The sequence below is a fragment of the Phalaenopsis equestris genome, unplaced genomic scaffold (genome assembly GCF_001263595.1).
Source record: "Phalaenopsis equestris unplaced genomic scaffold, ASM126359v1 Scaffold000488, whole genome shotgun sequence".
NCBI classification, from domain to species: domain Eukaryota; kingdom Viridiplantae; phylum Streptophyta; class Magnoliopsida; order Asparagales; family Orchidaceae; genus Phalaenopsis; species Phalaenopsis equestris.
The window spans coordinates 805,279-827,156 of record NW_018164928.1 but is presented as its reverse complement, the minus strand read 5'-3'; the positions used below and the strand labels follow the sequence as shown (position 1 = coordinate 827,156).

The 21,878-nt window shown below is 34.7% G+C and overlaps 2 protein-coding genes across 3 annotated transcripts; both read left to right on the top strand.

The window, feature by feature from the left end:
- Positions 1-8,179, top strand: LOC110028109 (LRR receptor kinase BAK1-like). Its single transcript, XM_020729839.1, has 6 exons — positions 1-360; positions 3,160-3,231; positions 5,524-5,667; positions 6,022-6,093; positions 6,185-6,256; positions 7,931-8,179. Exons 1-6 carry the CDS (start codon positions 134-136, stop codon positions 7,998-8,000), a joined length of 657 nt encoding a protein of 218 aa, XP_020585498.1. The 5' UTR covers positions 1-133; the 3' UTR covers positions 8,001-8,179.
- A 1,062-nt stretch (positions 8,180-9,241) lies between these two features.
- LOC110028097 (SNF1-related protein kinase regulatory subunit beta-1) lies at positions 9,242-21,132 on the top strand. Of its 2 annotated transcripts, none has more exons than XM_020729817.1 (4): positions 9,242-9,505; positions 18,507-18,688; positions 19,090-19,252; positions 20,244-21,132. In XM_020729817.1, the coding sequence occupies exons 1-4, from the start codon at positions 9,323-9,325 to the stop codon at positions 20,556-20,558; spliced, it is 843 nt and encodes a 280-aa protein (XP_020585476.1). In that variant the 5' UTR covers positions 9,242-9,322; the 3' UTR covers positions 20,559-21,132. The 2 variants fall into 2 exon arrangements, with proteins under 2 accessions (XP_020585476.1, XP_020585477.1); XM_020729818.1 differs by lacking the exon at positions 9,242-9,505 and adding an exon at positions 14,242-14,683.
- Positions 21,133-21,878: the final 746 nt, after the last annotated feature.

The following is a 21,878-nucleotide window of genomic DNA, read 5'->3' as shown; positions in this document are numbered from 1 at the left end:
CTGGTCCCTCACGCTTCTCCCCTCGGCCATTGCTCCACTTTTCTTCTTCTTTCTCGGAGCTGTACTGGATCAAACTGCTCGAAACCCTAGCCCTAATCGAAGGTAGAATCAATTTCTGGTCCTTGGGGGATTGATGGCTGTAACAAACGTGGTGGTGCCCCGAGTGTTAGCGCTGGCTGCGGTGATACTGACGCTGCTCTCTCCATCGACTTCATCCAACTCCGAGGGCGACGCGCTTTATGCGCTAAGGAGGAGCCTCAATGATCCAGATAACGTGCTCAAGAGCTGGGATCCGACGCTTGTCAATCCATGCACTTGGTTTCACATCACATGTAATCAGGACAATCGGGTCACGAGAGTGTATGTTTGCTCTTCCTTTAGGTCCTCTTTAAATTTTCGGTGGAATTATTCATCGGTTCAATCTATTATTTGATATTTTTTTTTATGTTTTAGTTATATGCTCATTGCTTATGGCAAAGGATAAGATCCTTACACTTCGTCTGCATCTGCGCTGGTTTATATTTCTGTTGTATTTGTTGTTGTTTTCACTGAGTGACAAGCTTTGGTCTGGCTAAACTTTTGTGGTTAATAGATATTTTGTTTGTGGTTTTGATCGATTCATTAGCTTTGACTAGGTAGAAATTATGCAGATCAAAGTTTATTTCCCTATGGTTTTATTATTATTCTGATGGTTTTTTTTCCTTCTAGTGGTTGAAAAGTAATAGAATCATCATACAATGCCCAATCCTTTTGAATAATCAAAGCATCACAACTGCTGGGGCTTATCCTGTATATTTGGGGTGTTTGATAATCAGATTGACTGATTTCGACTTTTTATTTTTGACCTTCCTAGCAAATACATATTAACCTAAGAGAGAAATAAGAGACATGAATTGAAGGCTAGAGAGAAGCTATTGAAAGCTTGATTAGATTAATGTCAGTGAGTACAAAAACCAATGTGGCCCAATTGTGTGAACTCATCCTCTAACCATATTTATGGATTTTTGTTAAGTTTTAACTCTATAGGAAATGCTATGCATAAGTAATGAAAATAAATTTACATAAGTAAATACACAGAACTGTGTTGTATGTATGTAAATGTACATAAATATCATTTGTAGGTCGTAGAGGCCAGAGTTAGGAGCTACACGAGCTGTGATATCGTACGTAAGTCGCTTATGCTAGAGTTGGGAGTTGTCTCAGTTGTTGGGAGCTGCGCGAGTTGTGAACTATGTAAGTTGTAGTTTGTTACATAAGTCGTAGTGGTGAGCTGTAATAATGTTTGTAGGCTTGATTTAGGGGCTGCATGGGCTGCAGGCCACATAAGCCTGATTTGGTTACTTAGGTCATAGTTGTAAGCCACAATAACGTTTGTAGACTATAGAGACCAAAGTTGAGGGCTCCACAAGTTGTGAATATTCGTAAGTCGTAGAAGCTGGAATTGAGAGTTGCATGAGTCGTTAGCCATTTGTGTTGTAGTTGGTAAAATGAATTATAATAGTGTTAGTTGGCCACCAAAGCAATAGTAAGGAGCCGTAGTTGTAGTGAACCACTTAGGTCGCACGTCGTAGTGGAGAGTTGTGAGGAGAGAACTTCAGGAGTTTGAAGTGAGTCACCGTATGCGGAGTGCTATGCTATGCTGCATCATCTTCGTGATGCATTATTGCTCCATTTTCAGGGTGCGTTGTTACATCATCTTTGGGGTGCATTATTACACTGTTTTTGATGTGTGTTGCTACGTCATGTTCATGAAGTCGTACTGCTTCGTCAGGAGCTTTGCTGTTTTTTAAAATGCTCTTGGATGCCAGAGCTCAAGCTTTGATTTCACAAGGGGCTTTGTCACGAGGAACAAGTGGCGGCAGATGACGGTCAACGACGGCTGGAGCGATGGTTGACGGTGTTTGGAGGTTGCAGGAGAGTGCAGTGTTTACTGGATCTTCAGTGCAGAACACGGGTGTTCGTCTCTTCTAAGCTCAGGTTTTCCTCTAGTTCATGGTTTAACCCTCAGTTCACCTTTCATAAAGGGAGTGTGACTTTATTTATAAAGTTCGAGAGAGGCCTCCCTGCAAATATAGATGGAATCTGTACCACTCTATCAGACGACTCAGAGAGGTTCCCTCAATCGGACGATAATTTGTGGACCTTTGAAAGCCTTAATGATGGTGAAAATTGACTTATTGGATTTGTCTCGTCGAGACGCTCAATCTGACCATAAGTTTGCCAAATTTGACATCCATTTGACCTTTCAATTGTGCACCGAAAAATTTCAAAAATAGTTTAATGACTCAATTCGGGCTTGATTTGACTTGGATTGGACCAAATTTAGTGTTGTTGGGTCCATCTCGTTGAGCCGGTTAGTTTAACTGTAAGTTTGTTGAAATCAGATTTCTTGATAATTTTAATCCAAGTTCGAACATTTCTTGCTAAAAAATTGCCTTAAATTTATGTCACGTCTTTAGATTCATGTCAGATTATGGAAATTTGTTGATGGCGTATCAAGCATTGTCCCAAACTTTTTTTTTCATATTCTAGAAACAAAACATGAGTAGATAATGCAAGAGAAGAAAGAGAATACATTAGCCTAAGTTAGCGTTAAAAGGGTTCAATCAATGATGCTAGTTTCTTCCATTTAATTTAGTGGTTTATCAAGCTATATTTTCATTATCGCTTTGTGCTAGTAGATGATGTATTTAATTTAAGTTACGTTTGTAATACATGCATTATTAGGTATCCATGGTCATTTTTTTGAATTTTTATTACATCAAGTGTATAGAAAAATGATACTTATTATTTCCCAAAATATCAAATGTACCATTGTTGCTATAATTCCCACCCTTTGTTTCTGTAGACTTGTTATAAGGATAACATTGTATTTCTTTCACAGTTACTGATGGAATGAATGGTTATTTAGCTTTTTTTTTTCCATTTGTTGAAGTAAAACTCCTAATTTGCGCTGCCTTTAAGATTAGATGGCCTATGTAGAGAGTAGAATAAGATCTTTGATGCATTGGGAGCTAAATCTTAGATATTGAAGTCATAAACGGCTAAAATTTTATTGTTCATCAATTTAAATGTACTTATTTGCTGATTTTTGTGAAATTGTTACCAATCGAATTGGCAGTCGCGAATGATTTGTTAATCCTTTATGTCATGCTGCAGGGACCTGGGAAATTCAAACCTATCCGGCCACCTTGTGCCTGATATTGCCAAACTTGAACATTTGCAGTACTTGTAAGTGCCATTTTTTTTTACTTCTCGTTTCCCACTTTGAGTATGTTCCAAGAATGCCAATCAAGGCTATCTTTCTATGTCAAAATTGCAATTGTGATCATTTATAAGAATCAATAAGGACATTTTTAAAAGCTGGGGAAGCCCTTGTATCTTTGATGGCCAAGTTTGTGCAAATCCAGGGGGAAATTAGAGATAATACACCCATATTCAAATATATTTTTAATTTGAAGCTCAAGCCTGTGGGTGAGAGCCAATTACTTGATGCGTCTTCTTCAACATATTTTTTAGCTATTTGATGTGGAATTAGCTAAGTAGTCTCCAATGTCCCTCGACAATCTCCCTCTCATCTGTAAGAGCATGCCACATTGGCCATTACTTAATGAAAGCTTTTCAACATCATCAAGCATTATGTCCTAGAGCTTACTCAACTGGCCAGATAGTGATGGTCTGGAAGTTATCAAATCTTGCATATTGCTCAACTTTGGTAGAGGTTAACCAAGGCTAATGGGAGTCAAAATTGCTTGACCACTCATATAACTAAGGGTCAAATTTTAAGGGATTTGTAAACTAAATGAGGATGAAAATTGGGCTTAGTGAAACCCATATTTGGCCTAAAATTTGTAAAACTATGATGAGGTCCAATTATTTAATATCTGTACATCAACATATTGAAGTAGTTTGATTTTGTGTTTACGTTTCTTCATACAAATTTTAATGATGCTATATATGTAAATCTAGCCAGGGAAATTGGGATTTGAAATTCAAAAACCATTAAATATGCTAAGATAGTTTTTTTCAATTGAAGTAAGCATGAAAATTAAATCTAAATGATAATTTAGTGATAAAAAATCGATAGAAAGTAGTAAGAAATTGAACATGGCAATATTAGCTAGCAATTGCTACTTAAATTGCGACGAACAGATTTCTAGCTGCGTTAAACTTGAACAAATGTTGGTGAATTACATATGAAAACTAATTTATCAAATTAAGAAATTTTGTTCTTATGCTGATACAATTAGTTTTTTTTTTTTTATTTTTTATTTTGAAACTAGATAGTTATACTAGTAGAATTAAACCTCTTACTTGTAAACACAATATTGAAAACTGCATGAAGATTTTTTTTTAATTAATCAAAACAAGTCAAATTACATGTTTAAAATATCATTTTAAAGACTCTTCATTTTTATGTTAGAACATATGTTTAGAAAAGATCTGGCGAATTTGAATCTAGATAATTTTAAAGTTTATAATGTAACATTATCCAAAAATCAGAAATTACAAAAACATCCACTTTAAATAATTTATGTGAATATCTCATGAATAAAAGCCCAAAATAATTTTGAGGTGCGACCCATAATTGAGATCAACATCCCCTGGAATCCATAACAAGAATGACGCAATTGCAAGGTTTAATGTTTGTTATAGAAATAAGTTGTAGACATACGAAAACCATAATGTTTGGAATATTAAAATTATAACAACAGATGAATTCTTAACACCGAAGTAGTCATTAAATATTGGCGAAAAATGAAATTAAATAAAAGAGCACTATTGTCATAGTGCTTAGATGTGACTTGACAACCACCTCATGTGTATAAGTAGTAAATTGTATGCCTTTAGTTTGTAGTTGAGAAGTTGAGAACATATGGGTATCATGAATCTGCAACCAATTGGAGAACATTTGGGAGGGTTTGTGCAGATAGTATGACTTTGGCATTAAAGAGGTCATTTTTGCGATTCAAGTTTTTGTTCTTTTTGTGACATTAAACCGCACTATCATTAGTCTAATAATTGTAAATATGCTAATTGAAGAAATAAAGCTTCCCAAAACCAATCATTTGTAAAATTGTAGTTTAGAAGAGCCTCCTTTTTTAGAATATAAGAAGAATTTGAGCATCTATCAAATGACTATTATTTTGTGAAATATAATTCTTATGATAACTTTGAGATGCGACATGTCACTATTATTTCTTATGCAATGGGAAAAGTTACGTTATGTTTTGAACAAGGTTGTGAAAATATGGCTGGGCATTGATTTGGAAGAAGAGACTCAAGACTGAATGATTCCGTTGGGGTTGAAATGAATATCATAATAAATATCAAAATTAAATATGATTTAAATGATATAATAATGATATTTTCATCAATTGAATATGCAATTTTTTATTTAGGATACATTGCTTTTGAATATTTTCTATATAATTTTAAATCAAAATTTTAGGATATATATATATATATATATATATATTGCTGATTTTTATTTAAAGCGAATGCTACAACTTTATTTTGCAGGGAACTGTACAAAAATAACATTGAAGGAACCATCCCTAGAGAGCTTGGCAACTTGAATAGCCTTATAAGCTTGGACCTGTACAACAACAACATCTCAGGGACTATTCCTCCGCAGTTGGGGAAACTAAAATCTCTAGTATTCTTGTGAGTAGAAAATTCATCCACACAAGATGCATTTTTTTCTAAATGAACTAAAACTTTGTGAAATTTACTTACGTAGCACACAATTATAATGTATTTACATCTCTCACATCTAAACTTTCATATTTACATACATTGTACTTTGGTGCTTCAAACTTATACTGGAAAATGCATATTTCACTTTTAAAAAGTGATAATAGTGCTTCATTTGATTAATATTAATGATTTGAGTGTTATTTGTGTAAATACATAAGACTTGTGCGTTTAAAAGAACTAAAACTTTTATTTAGTATTTGTAAGCTTCAGACAATTTTATTTGCACTTTTAAGCTGATATTTGAAGTGCGTTATTTTCTAGGCGGCTTAATGACAACAAGCTTAGCGGTAAAATCCCAAGAGAGCTAACTGGAATTTCTAGCCTCAAAGTCTTGTGAGTACTCCCTTTGAACATCAAATTTCATTAGATGTAATCATTATTCTGAGCTAGCAATAATAATATATTTATTTGCTGATTCTTACAGGGATGTCTCCAACAATGATCTTTGTGGCACCATTCCTACCATTGGACCTTTTGAACGCATCCCCATGAATAAGTACATCCCTTTGTCTTACTTTCCTAAGATTTACCCTTGTGTGTTGGTGTGTTAACGGGTCGAGTCAACTCATGAGCCGAGTTTGATGAGCTACGGAGCCAAACTCGAGCCACCACCAATTATTTAATTTGTTAGCTGGCTCATTTAAAAAATATTAATATAAATACTTCAAATATAACATAAATGTTTAGGTACAAGACTATTAAAATATTTTAAAAATTTTCTGCCTTTGTTATTTGATTTTAGTTGTAGGTTAGAGTTGTTAATTGTGTTCGAATAGGAAGAGAGTTGACCAAGTATTTTCCTATTTTAGTTGGATTACATTAGGGATCGGTTTTAAGCTCGTATCGTTTTGCTTTAGTTATGATGCTCTTATCGGACATTTATAGGAGGATGTATTTTGTTGCATGGTTTTCGCTGATGATATCATTCTTGTGGATAAGACTAGAGAAAAACGCAAGAAAAGCTTGAATTGTAAAGATCAACTTTTGAGTCTAATGACCTTCATTTGAATAGCTTTAAAATTGAATACATGGAATATAATTTTAGTAGTAGTATATTTAGTACGGAGTTGTGTTAATGGGTGATTTAGTTATTAAAAGTAGTGAACGTTTTAGATATCTTTGGTCTATTGTTCAAAGTGATAGTGACATATATGGGAATGTTATTAGTATAATTCAAGCTGAATGGTTAAAGGGGCCTATTGTGTGATCGAAAAGTACCACTTAGATTTAAAAAAAAAAAATTATACGATGGTGGTGACACCTGTAATGCTTTATGCTTTATGACACAGAATGTTGGCCTATAAAAGAGAAGCATAAAACTTGGTTATGTTGCTGAGATGAGAATGCTTAGGCGGATGACTGGCTTTTATACTAAGAGAAAAAATGAGAAACAAATATATCCGTGAAAGGGTTGGTTTAGTTCCAGTGGCAGATAAGATTAATGAGAGTTGTCTCAGATGACTTGGTCACAATAAATGTCGACTATGCAATGATCCAGCTAGGGGAGTAGATGTTCTCTATTCGATTTATGTTAAAAAGGTAGAGGTAGACCTAAAAAGACTTAAGATTTGAGGATGTTATGTAAAATATTAAATTAATTGAAAATATGACACTCAATAGGACGCAATGGAGAAAAAGGATTCATGCAGCCGATCAACTTAGTGGGATAAAGACTTGTTATTGTTGTTTTCTCTGCAAAATTCTCAAATTTCTTTTATTTCAATATTATTATTGTTTGAATAGAATGATCCCACTTCTTTTATTCCAACTGTCTAAGCAAGCTCAAGCTCATTGAACTCCATTAATCATTCAAGCATAAGCTCAATCTATTGATTCAAGTCAAGGTTTCTTAGTCAAATGACATAAGAACATTTTCTGGAATTATATCCAGTTTGATAAGTGTTTTTAGAGTGTTACCGACCTGTAACCTTTTAAAATGGCGCATGTACATACATTCCACCTAATTTCAATCTATTTACACACATCTAACACCTGAACTTTACTTTCTACATTAATACCAACCAAATATTTCATATCACATAAAAATTACCATCATTTCAACTCATACATAGATAATGTGGCATGGATGTAAATACAGAAGCTTTAATTATTAAACATTTAAATACATAGTAAATGAGTGATATGTTTGTAAATTTTCTTTGCCATGCAGTTTTGAGAACAATCCCCGTTTGGAAGGTCCGGAGTTGCTTGGGCTTGCATCCTACGACACGAACTGCTGAGCAGGTGATATTGCAATTTGCATAAAGGCCATCGTTAAACTAAGTATTTTGTTACCTGTCTACATAATATATTGTAAATGTTATTTTACATTTCATAAAACCTTGTAATGAATCTCTAAGCAATGCGTGCTCTGCTTCTACGGTGTATTTATGTAAATGATAAAATGGCTTGTTCTCAATCTTTATATTGTGCTTGGTCTGCTATTACTTGAAATAAAATAGATTGTTTTGCAAATGAATTTATTACACTGAAGGGTTATAAATATGACTATTTCTTACATGTCATTAATAGAATGTTAAATATAATACTTTGATGATAAAAATATTATATTTAGGGGGTTGGTTGTAATAAAAATATCACAGGGTAGATTTTATAAATAATAATATTTTGGATGCTACATGTTTGTAAGCATCTGAAAAAATGGTGGCATGACGATCCAAATTTCTCTTGATTTTAAATATTTTTTTTAATATATAAGTGTCTCATGATTTCATAATTAAATAATATTGAGATCATTGGATTTCTCTTGTCCAACTTGATTTGATTATAAGCATACCTAATTTTGAGATCATTTAGTTGGCGTGCAAAAATTTTTTGCAACACTTCGAGTGTTTGATCTTAAGCCTATTTGAACTTGGATTGCATTATTTTTTACATTATTGACTTCGTCAGACACTTAGGGTTTGTTTAGGACTAGATGTGAAGCGGTTGAATAATAATTTTATCATAAAAAAGTTGCATTGGTTATTACAATTTTTTTTAAGTCATGTTGCAGCTAGAAAGCTGTCACCGCACCTAGCCAAGAGTGGTGTGAAAACACATATTGTTAACGACAATTTTTTGAAAAAGCTGTCAAAATGTGATTTATCTAAATCGACAAAACTGTGGTACGATACCGCACACCACCCTCAAACGAACACTTAGCTTAACTAAAAGTTTGTCGAAATCAAGGAATAGATAAACTTAAATTTGAATTTGATTATTATTTATTTATTTATTTATTTATTGGCTCAAAATTGATTGAGGTTTGTGTCTCATGATACAAAATTCTTGATGATACATCAAGTATTTGTAAAAATATTTAAATTATTAAATTAATTTTAAAGTTAATGATAGGTTAAACCTGTTGATTGTATATTTAATTAAGCAAAGCGATGATGTGAACTAGTATTTCGCCCTTCTAAGGCTCCGCTTTTGCCCGCTGGCGAAATTCTTCGTGGATAAATTTACAATTATTACCTGCTGCGGTGTCGCGCTCTCTCGCTTTATAAATGCCCAATTCTCTACTAGTTCAGATCTGAGCGCGAGCAAAGGAGTGGAGATGGGGAACTCGAGCGGGAAGGAGGAGATCGAAAATGAGAGCGACGACTCGAATGAGAGATCAGACGGCGAACCGACTAGCCGGAGCGGGGGTGCACTCCGGTCACGCTCGCTGGAGTTGATCCGGGACTCACGGCGGGGTAACCCCGGTCAGGCCCGATCGCCAATGTTCTCTCCTCGCCAGGTATCGATCGTCTCCTGATTCGCTTTACGTGCCTCATTTTTATCTGTAGGATTGGATGATGTTTGGTGTCCGATTGAATGGGACTGAGTTTGTGTGAGTGTTTCTATTCTTATTCCCTGGGTTGAGTGGGATTTTGTTTTTGCTTCGATGACGATGGATGTCGAGGTGATCCGGACTGCGGTGATGGTTCGTGTTGGATGGTTCTTTTTTTATTTGGGTGAGTGAAGTTATTGGTGTGGGAAATTGAAAGCCATTGAAGCGTACATGAAGGTCTGAATAATGATTGATCATTTTGGGCGTGATCTAATTCTGTTCTATTGGTTTAGTAACCGCTTGTTGAGAGTGGATTCATTTTGGAGCTTACAGTTATACTCCTTTCGTCCGTGGTTATAAATTATAATTGAACGAGTTTTGAAGCTATTAATCGTTACACAAATTTCCAAGTGATGCGTAAATTTCATAATGGATTTTGGAGCATTTTGAGGTCGTAGTCTGAGGGAGGGATGATTTTTGGATCTGTGATTGATTTCTTATCAGTTCATTTCTTGGTGTATCTGCTTTGGATTCAATTATTAGAATTATTATTATTAACTTCTCAGCACTACGAGATTGTTTTTTATTTTTTATTTTTGATTGGATTAATTAAGTCAGAGACCGGCAGATTGTTTAATTCATCTTCGTTTTCGAGATTCGCTTATATAATGGATTAACTAGCTTTAATTATAAGTAGGTTCATTTCTATAGAGGAAGTGAGGCATAGTTTTAGGTTGATTGGCCCTTTTATCTTCTTAATTACCATTGTTGCAAGAAAAACTCATATTAATCAGTTATATTTTGTTTGGAAATGCTAGAATTTTGTTTACTTGTTCTTCGGGTTGGTCATCAATGACACATAGCATGACCATGACACTAGAAGGTGGCCGGCTTTATTGTTCTCCTTTAGTGGTAAGGGATTAGATGACTTTAAAGGTGACTATCAAATTCTAGCATATGACAATCACAAGCTCTCTCTTTTGGTGGCTGTCAAACATTGGCGAGCATTGATTCATTGTAGATATAAGTAGATATTGGTTAGCGTTTTTCTGGAAATTGCTGTTTCAAATGTTAGGTGACGTTAGTTTACAAACATCTACTTCGATATGGGAACACTATGTGGTCTTGTGGTTGCTCCAAAATTAATTAAAAATGTATAATTATTTATGTCCCTTGAGTGCTCCTAGTTTAAAAGTAATTAACAAATATTCAAATTTTCGGTCTATTAATTGAGTTTGAGAGGCTAATTTAATTCTTCTTTTGAATTATCTTGAAATATTGCTCATTCTTATCAACAGTGGCTTCTCCATATCACATCCTCAACCAATAAATAAATGATTGGGGATTTCACTTCTAATTTAGCTAATCGGGTACCCGCACAACCCGCTATAGAATTTGTTGATTACCTGGAGATCGACTGTTACCCGTGGTACAATAACAGTAAGATGTGGCTAATGATCGTAATGTATTAGATTGACGAATGAAATGTAACATTTCAAGAATGCCTTCAGTTACTTGAAGAAGACAAATTCAAAATTTGATGATCGGATCATTTAGAATAAGAGTTTCAATCCATTTCTTTATATCACATAAGGATCATAAAGAGGTGACAATGAATGATCTCAAATGATTAGTTTGTTTGATAAGAGGGAACTGACATTTTTCAATAATTTATTAATCATGTTCTTATTTTGAGAAGGTGTGAATGATGATCAATTTCAGAGTCATTGAATGATATTGGAGAGTTATCGACTTATTGTTATGTTCAATATTCCCTTGCTCAAGTGCGATCCAATGATGAAAATCAACTGCGATTTCATCATTTATAGAGGTCAAAATGACTTGAAAATCTTAACATATTAATTTATAGTGATGAGTCGTGTTGCACACAAACGAAAACACTTCATTATGCTCTCATCACATATCCATACATATAGATTAAGCGAGTATACCTCGAATACATCTAGAGTAAATCCCAAGATACACTCTAAGTGTAGGGTGAATACACCCATCCACACTTGTTCGTAGAGTTGACCTTAGTTGCTGGGTGCTAATAGGTGCACACAGGAGGCCTTTATATAAACTCGCTATTTTTTATTTTTTTTTGGCACTTTAGACATGATTTTTTCCCATCATAAAGCCTTGATATGCTTCTGCAAACAACTTTGTATCCAACAGTGTAAACTCAGATTTAAATTATTTTAACATCTCGTTGGACCTGACAAATTACATTGATCATAATTTTGTCGGAACTGAAATCCTGATAGCTTTATAAACATTTTATGAAGCTTTTCAATTTAATTTTGAGTTATTTTCTAAATTTATATCTGAAAAAAAAATATAAAATTTGTGCTCGATAAAATCAATTTTATACACAACATCAATTATGAATTTCATAATAAATTTGATCTTGCAACTAATATAAATTTATGTTAGACCCATATTTTAACGCATCCTAAGAAAATATTAGTAAGTATTAAATTGTATTAATAGTGAAATAAGAGTAGAAAGAGATGAAGTGGTGTTGTATATATATAAGATTATTGATCAGCATGTGAATTTCCCACAACTTTCGCACACATATGACCTGGCTTCTTCATCAGTACCCTTGAATTAATCACATCCCCACTACCCTTCCTTGCCACCTTTGTCAAACGAACCTTATCCGAAACGAGCACACAGACTCGCCGAGCGGAGCCCACAACTTTCGCACACAAAAGGCATACGACACAGCCTTCGCCTTCAGCATTTCGGCCACAGCACTGCAACCGTAGCAATCATACAGACTTGAGCCGCCGCGGCCGCAAAAACCGAATTTTACAAACCTTATCTCTAGCTTTCGTTGTCCGCCGTTCAGCTAAAAACCTGGCCTGAAAATATTTTGGTCGCGGTTACGTACACGTGTGGATTATTAATTAAATATCCCTTGCATAAACAAACTGTTGAATGAATTTACATACTTCGCACCCAATTCTTATATATTTATTTATCTCACACATAAATTTTTATTTCTACAGCTAAAGCACTTTTACTTTGTTAAGGAAAGGTGAATTTTTATAATTCACCTTTTCATACATTCCTAAAAGTGCTTAGATTGTAAATGTAAATTTCTTTTAAAAATAATGATTGAAGAAGGGTCTTATCCCTTTATACATAAAGTTTAAATGCTAGATATGTTGAAACAATCAAGAGTGAAAATGTTATAATTGGAAACAATCAAGTTAAAATTCTTATTGAAGATACTTGAGAACCTAGTCCTGTTTCAATGTTTGGTAGAGATATATATATATATATATATATATATATATATATATAAAGGAAATTGTATATTCATAATATATATTATTTATGAAAATCAAAATTTATAAATATTAAAAATTTACTCCCAAATAAAAATTTCTTTAAAATTTTTTTTTAAAAAAAAAACTTTAAAAAAATTGTAGCAATGTTAATAATTTTCTTTAGAAATGTAAAATTTATAAATAATCAACATAATTTATCTAATATTAAAAAAAAAAATAATTTAAATATTATTCTAAGTTAAATATTAAATTTAAAAAAAGTTTAATTAGAAAGTTTTTTTTTATATAGAAATTTGGATTTTTTTTTAAAAAAAATCTTAAATAAAGATTCTATATAAACTTAATGAAATTTAAATTATATTAAATTTACTTAGATTAATTTTTTTTTCCTTGAATAAAATGGAAATGATAAAAAACAATATCGTGAGCGTAAGGCCTGCCAAATGCAAGTCAATCAAACTTTGATTTTATTTTTGTGAGCCTGATTGCGATTAGCGGCGCACGTAGAAGCACTCCCCACTTTATTAATGATTGCTGATGAATCCCCACGAACTCGGTTGTGGTGAGGGTAGTGGGGTGTTTGGAAGGGGAGCGGAGGGGAGGGGGACTAATCTACTGCAGCTCGGAGCCCAATCTCGGTGGATTGTGCCAGCAAGAGTCACTCGATCACGTGTAGTACCCAATCGTAAATTTAAGTTGTCTGCAAAGAATATTGTCTATCACTCGTTCAAAACTACACTTCAGGGCCTCCATGTCGACCGTCTACGTGACCTACCGGAGGCAGACCAGCACATTGTAGCCTATGTCAGGTGCTCAGTGACCCTTGGAGGAATGAGCTTAATGGGAGACTAAACCCCTTTTAATTTTTTTAATATTTTTTTTTTATTAAATAATTTTTGATGAATTATCCCTCTACGGGGTTGTCTGGATGCATATAAGATTTACGTGAAATATGATTTAGTAAATTCTAAAAGTCTAGGTTTATCAAATCCAGATTTAGATAAGTTTGACGATGAAGAAAGCGATAAGATAATGTTTCTTTCTTTCCCATTAAATCCGTTAAATCCACCTCTCAATCCTATTTACTAAATCCAGAGTCCAGTCAAAAAACGGGGAGGAAAATGGGATTCAGCCGACCATCAGATTAGCTCCCTTATCTCTAGTGTTTTTCTGATTTTACATTAATACGTAATTTCCATTAATAAGGTGCTATCAAACATCCCCTCCTTGACCCCAAATTACTACGGCTAGGAGAGGAAAAAAAAAATACTAATCATACCAATTAAATTTATTGATTCTAATTAATTTATCTTTGGCTAATTATATTTATTAAATTTGCCTTAATACTCATTTTGTTGAACTAAATTAAAAAATAAGGTTGCAAACCAAACCATTGCTGTACGCCGTGAGGCCAAAACAGCAAGCAGATCAGGAAACTACAGCATGGTAGCCGCGTAATTAAGCTAAACAACTATGACAAGTATCATTCGCGCTCTTCTTGTGCCGTGCTCTCCGTTTCCCCGGCGGCGAAGTTGATCCACCGCCTAATTTACGCCTCTCTCCGGCGGTGAAGTTAACGCTTGCGAGCTCTCACCTCTTCCTCCAGAAACACGCAACTCCACTCCGAGCTTAGATCTGAGGACAAGCAAAGGACTTGGGGATGGGGAACGTTAGCGGGAAGGTAGACCTCGAGAATAGCGGCGACGACTTCACAGCGAGATCTTACAGCTATCCGAGTCACGGTAGCAGCAGCGCACGGCGTTCTCACTCGGTGGAACAGATGGGCGGAACCCCGCCGGAGAGCCCCGGTCGGTCCCGATCGCCTCTCATGTTTGCCCCACAGGTATCGATGCGCTGAGATGATGGAGTGCGTCTATTTCTATTTTCTGGTTTTGTTGGTGTGATTATTTGTTGTTTCATTGATGATGGAGGTTTGGGGAGATCGCGTCAACGAGGCTGAATTCGTTTTTGTTGCTTGCACTATCTTCTTCTTTGATTTCGGCGAGTGTAAAGTATCAGGTATCTATTTAAGACTTTGAAAGACATTTGGGTGTACAGGAAGTTTTGAGTGATCGTTTTGGGCGTCTGTACTTATATTCCTGGGTTTTATTGTGATTGATTGCTGGGGTTGATTCTTTATGGAGGTAATAGTTTTCACTCTTCGTCGGTGTTATAAGGTAAATTTGAGAATTTTAAATCCAGTAGGTTGTACAGAAAGTTCTTGAGTGGTGCGTGACCATAGAGGATTTTGGAAATTTTGAGATTGTTGGAGGGATGATTTGTGGATAGGCCACTTATTTCATCTCATTTTTTTTCTATGCAATTTCATCTTTGGTTTGTATATTATTTATTTCTTCTCTTATTGAGGGAGTTAAACTGATTGATTAGTTCAGCTTAAATCTTGAGGTATTCATGTCTGGTGCCCTTTTGTTATTAAATAGCGTGACTAGTAACCTCACTGTATTGGAGCCACAGCTTCAGCTGGTTAGCCATTTTTTTCCTCTTACCTTTTTGCAAGAAAAAAAATTATATTTTTCATTCCAATTATGTGCTGCATAATTAGAGTTAAAGTCATTTATTTCATACAACATGATCATGACTTGTTTGCAGTCCACAAATCACTCTTGCATTATTCAACCAAAAAATGAACTACGTGATATATCCATGAAGAACTAAACCATGACGCAATACCAATAAACCATTAAGGCCTAATTTGATTTAACTGCTATTATCACTCAAGCAGTCAATCCCAAGGATATCATCTGCTACCCTCTAGCTACCAAGAGTTTAAGACAAATCCACACAAAACTCACACCAATCGGACTGAATTATCTATACCCCATACTTTGCAGTGAGTAAATTAATAAGGCCAATGAAGCAGCCCATGAAATACAATCTGCACAAGTCCCTTATACACTCCTGTCCTTTATAGCTGCTCGAGATTGTGATCAAGCGTTGCTCTCCCCTTAACCTTTACAAGAGGTCACAGTCTTGACTTGCTTTCTACATATCTGGTCGCTCTTATGCTGTAACCTTTAGGCGAGGCAAAGGCCCATGATCACACATAGAATGCCAGATATGTGACAAACTTGGATGCTCTACAAAAAAAATGTCGGCACTGAATAAAACTAAACTATCACGGTCTTAGTGTCATCTCAATCCTTTTTGCAGCAATACCCGCATTGACCTAAACCTTAAAGCCGCCTCCCACCTCACTAAACCGACATAGCTAGCAAGTCCATAGGCTACAAAGGAGCACAACTGGTATTTCTCAGAACTGTTCATACTTTATCTTTCTCAATTACCGACCAAACCTCTTTTTTCTCAACGTTTTCAATTTTCAAATCGATATCACAATATTCTTTCTATCCATTATCTTACGGTTGAGAACTCGGTTGAGAACTCACTTCAGCTCTTCTGATGCTCATGGTTCTAAAATAAAGTATTGGATAACCAATGAAATAACTCTCACGGGAAAATGTCACAAAGGCGTAAATCCCGCTTTTTCTACTTCATAGTCTTCCTCATAGATCAACGCAATTGCTTTGCTTTCAACAGCCACACTTAGGACAGGGCATTGATGACTTGGCCATCCCAACCATGCTACTTTATACACTTTAGCAGAGCAACGTCCAACTATTTGTAATATTGATATTTCATGTACCTTTTGTCATTTAGCCGAGTCATAAGTTGCCCTTTACAATTTCTTCTTCAAACAAATTTACCCTCTCAAAATTACCTATTTGGATTTGTGGTGTTCTTCTTTGGATATTTCTATTTACACCTTTAAATAGTATGTCTTTTATTGCTAACTTCTCTTACTTTTGTTGGGTATTTTCAACAAAAATCACATAAAAAACTCCTTCCAAATTTATCCAATCCAAAACCATGGCAGGGTGACAACTCTACTTTCCTTTCAAAACACTTTGTTTTGATGATGGTGATGAATACAAATGCACCTCACTTTCTCCTTTAAAAGGTTCCATATGGTCTCAAATAATCCCCACATCAATGATTTACCACATTCTACCATCTACATAGCTTGAATTTCATTTTATCATAGTTAATCATTCCCTTCTCATCCATAATTTCCTAACACAATAATGTACATACTTATCCTTGTGTTTTATATACTTCTTACGTGAAATAATCCAGGGGGCCTGCGGCCACCTCCAATTTACTTCAGTCCCTCCAAAAATGCTTCGTGCAGAAGTGTTCCCTTATTGCAGTGTTTTGGGCTCCCTCCAAATAATTCTTCTACATGTGCAAAAGTGTTCCCATATTGCAGTTTTTTGGACATCCAAGCTCAACAAACATCTATAAAATCACCTCCTCTTTACAAAATTATTATCACTGAGCAATTGGATGAATTTTTAAACACTTTTTTTGGCTCCCTATAATCTCATACTGTTAGCGGGTTAACATATCCTTCGCAATCAATCAAGCTTGTTGGCATATGAAAAAACCACTCAACGCCTACATTGACAGCCTCAACCCTTGAATAGTTTCTATAGCAGAATCTGCTGCCAAGAGAACCGCAGGCCAACAAAATAGGAAATGGAAAACCTCAAAGAAAATGCAAACAAGAATATCGAGAACTTACGTGGTTTGGTCCGTAAGACCTACTTCCACGGGAGGGAATCAAGAAACAATTCACTAAGACAATCTTGAAGATTAGACCGCACAATTTCAAGGACGAATCAATCTCCTCTAGCTTTGTATTGATCTTGATCTCGATACAAGTTTTATTGGTTCCTCACCTTGCTCTCAGAATTTTTCTTCCACTTGACCTATATACATCATTACATGTATATAGACAATGACTCATACAAGATGACCGGTTAAACACTTGTCATAGCCAAATGATCGTTGTTCCCATTAGCTACAAAAAAACTCTTTATAAACTGTGGCGTCGTCTTAGTTCACGTAATTGAGAGTCATCATAACAATTACATTCAGGGTACTCTCAGTTCTGACCTTGCTATTCATCACTTGCATCTCGACCTGCAGGGTTATTTTGATTTAGACTTGCAGTGTTAATACTGATTAGAAGTCATCAAGTTATTGTGCCTTTCAAGTTCACGGACCAAGAAGCAATCCATCATAACCCGATCATCAACAGAAAATAAATATCAGTCCCAATCACCATCTTCACTGACGTGATCTACCTGTCATTCGTTACAAAAATTTTATATTTCATACCTCTATGCTAGCACTCACTAATAACCGTTTTTCATGCTTGAACAAAGTACATTAAAATAGATTGTCACTTCATTTGTGATTACATTAAGTCACAAGATTTATTAGTCCATTTGAAATATTCTTTGGCAATCTTTGCTCTGTACTGTTGTATAGGAAGATTTTCATACATACGACGCATTTCCTATGTATTTGAGTATCTTACCGATAAACATAATTTCTTACATACATACCATCTTATTTATGCTTGAAAAGTTGTATTCAATTTTAAAATGTTAAAATAGTGGTATTTTTGGTGTGATGTGAAATGTTTGAGTGGTTTAAATGTTAAAAAGCAAAATGTAGGTGTTAGATATGTAAATTCATACATATTGAGTGGTATGAATGTAAATGCCCCTATTGTATATTCTTCTTCAACTACGTCGATACTCATCTTCAAGACATTGATTCTTAAACTATTGTTTCAGGCTCCTGTAGCTCCCTTGCAGAGGCCTTCTGATATCCCTCCAGTTCACAGTCAATACTGGATGAATGATCCCTACATTGCTTCAGATACTCCCCGTGAAAAGGAAATTCCAGTTTTAATAACGTGGAACCATGGTGGAAACAGTGTTTTAGTGGAAGGTTCATGGGATAACTGGTCTTCTAGGTATAAAACCTTTTTTAATGAATTGAAATTTTTGAAACTGTTATAGGCTCATTATCATTTTTTTAAGGAGTGAAGTGTTTCGGACCATTTTTGTCTCAGAGTCTATAAAAGTATCAAATTAGTCTCCGGACTCCTTTAATATGGGCTGAAGTAATCCCCATGGAGGACTATATTAGCCCCCTTTAAAAGAGTCTAAAAACTATATTGACACTTTTATAGAGTGGGACTAAAATGACCCCCGCAAAGTCGGGGACCATTTTGACATTTCTCTCTTTAGTTAAGTTGCGTTTTATGTAGTGTTATTCCTCTTTCTAAGAACTAAAAATGATTTATGTAGTGTTATTCCTCTTTCTAAGAACTAAAAATGATGTCAAAACATATAAAACATAGTGTCTATGCAGGAAAACTCTCCAGAGGACAGGCAAGGATCATTCAATTTTGATAGTACTCCCATCTGGAGTCTACCAATATAGATTCATTGTAGATGGTCGCAGGCGACATGTTCCCGAGCTTCCTTTTGTTCCGAACGATATGAACAATTTCAATAATGTCATCGATGTCGATGTAAGGCTTTTTGTTTTTTGCAGCATAATAATTTTGCAAACCACCATGAATGAAGTATTTTTTAGAATTTTAGGGTGTGAACGATTTTGAGGTGCCATCATGTTGTTTAGGATAGTTGGATGGTTGGACATTTAAAAATAGGGTAATTGGAGCAGAGTTACATACATGCCGCACAAGTCTTATATGTTTACATATTTAACACCTAAACTTTCTTCTTTGCATTCATAACACTCAAATTATGTTTAACATGACATCAAAAATGCCACTCTTATAAACTCTATAAAAATGAAATACACCCTTTCATACACGTGTTTATGACACCGAAGTGTTGTAAATGTAAATATCAACCTTTAGGTGGTTGATATGAAAATACATAAGAATTATGCGGTCATCATTTTGGAAAACAGCACTAAACTAGCCGTTACCTAGCAAATCTTTATCTCCCTTTTAATTAAATCTTATCCTAGGTTTAAGCTTTATAATATGATTATAAAATTTAATAATTTTTATTATATACTACCCCTTTTATCTTGTAATCCAGCAGCACTATGAAAAAAATTTGATATGAAGGAAAAAAAAAACCTTTATGATATGTGATTTTGTTTCCTTTCAAATGTTGTTCAGATTGGTTTAAAAGTTTAGTTTTGTACATAGTTTATATTTTTAGGGCCATTTTCATACTTGTAACATAATTCTTATGTTATTAAATATCTAATTCTTAAACATTCGTACTTACAAATATACCGCTCAATTTTTTAGCATCATATGAAAAATATCATCACCACTAACTTTTTAAAAGTGAAGTACACATTTTATTGCATAAATTCATAATATCAATACTTTATGAGCGTAATTATCAAACTTTGTGTGCTAGATAAGTAAATACATAACTTTTTTATTAGTTTTTTTTTTTTTTTCATTTTCATTTTTTTCAATTATGGAACCTTTATTAGTTTTTTTTTTTTTTCATTTTTTTCAATTATGGAACCAGGACTATGTTCCTGACGATCTTCAGAGCGTCTCCGAATTTGAGCCCCCTCCTTCGCCAGACTCCAGCTATAGCCGACCATTTCCTACTGATGAGGACTTCGCAAAGGAACCACCAGCTGTACCCCCTCACCTCCATCTTACCGTTCTCGAAACTCACAAACCTGACGAAACCTTCATCAAGCCCCGACACGTCGTTCTGAACCACCTTTTCATCGAAAAAGGTTGGGCTTCTCAGTCTTTAATCCCCCTCGGCTACACCCACAGGTTTCAATCCAAATACGTCACCGTCGTCCTCTACAAATCCTCAAATAGATGATACCAACATCCTAAACCGGAAACCACATATATTTTGCTACAAAGCAAACTGATTCTGGACCTCAATTGAATATTTCTCATCACCCATCTTCTGCTGCTTTTAACAAATCCAATTTGAAGCAGATTTTGTGAGCTTGTGGTTCCCACACTATCCTAAGTGAAGGCGGCAGAAGGATCACCAGAGATAATTCAAGTTAGCTCTTACACTATTTTCTATTCTACTTCCTTTGTTTTCTGCCATTTTGAACTTATTTGGTTACCTTGAAAATTATAATCCAATACTCCAATATGGTAACCAATGCATGTTTTATAATTATCAATTTTTGACATTATTTGGTTTGAAATGTGTTATTTTTCAGTCTTGCAAAGCCTGGTTTTGCAGCTTTTTAGTGGTGTTTCAGCTCAATGTGAGCTCGGTGTCATTATTGTTCTTTCAATATGGCACTCTGCTTGTTAGGGTTTGTGGCTTCAATTTGATTGGATTTGGTGTAACTTATGAGAAAATTTTGGGGAGATATGTTTTGGCAGCACAGTGATTGGGCTGATAATAATATGTACAGTTGGAGTTTTGTGTTTATTCTGTGTCAACCATTGCTCTTCTTTTGTATATGTTTCTTCGATATAGCGAATTCTTCTTCTCTGCCTTGCAAATATGCGTGTTGCTTGATTTGTATTTGGTGGTTTATTCTTCCTTGTTATATTTCATAGTAGTGTCGAATAATGAATTCATATTTGATCTCGATGATGACAACCAAGATATATGATGTTATGTTGTTGGATTGCAACATCACATTTTTACATATGACAAGTCAAGATGTGGTTTGTGCTTTTGCACACGAAATCAAATATTACATTCTGTTTTGAGGGAGGAAAGTATTGATTTGTTGCCGTTAAAGCAGGAAAAGTTGCGCATGACAAATTCTCTTATTTCTACATTAAGGGATGACATGACGAGTTGGATATTAAGGAAGTCTTGACATTATTTTGTACTTATTTGAGCTATGATTGATTGTGACAGTTTTCTGTCTACTTTGTGTTTCAGATCATCACCACAGTTTTGTTTGGGGAATTGTTTTCTCAGTGCTTTCTAGAAATTTATGACGTTGGAAACCGCTTTTTTCAACCCAACCTATTAAAATTTTGTGGTCGTAAGAAAACCGATGTCTGATATTTTGAATATATATAATATAATTTTCACCGCAATTTTTTAATAAATTACTTTCTCCATCGCAGCTATGCAATCATCTTCTTTCAAAACTTAGATTCATGCATTCTCATCAATATTTTAAGACGGTGGAGATCGGTGATGGATGATGTAGAT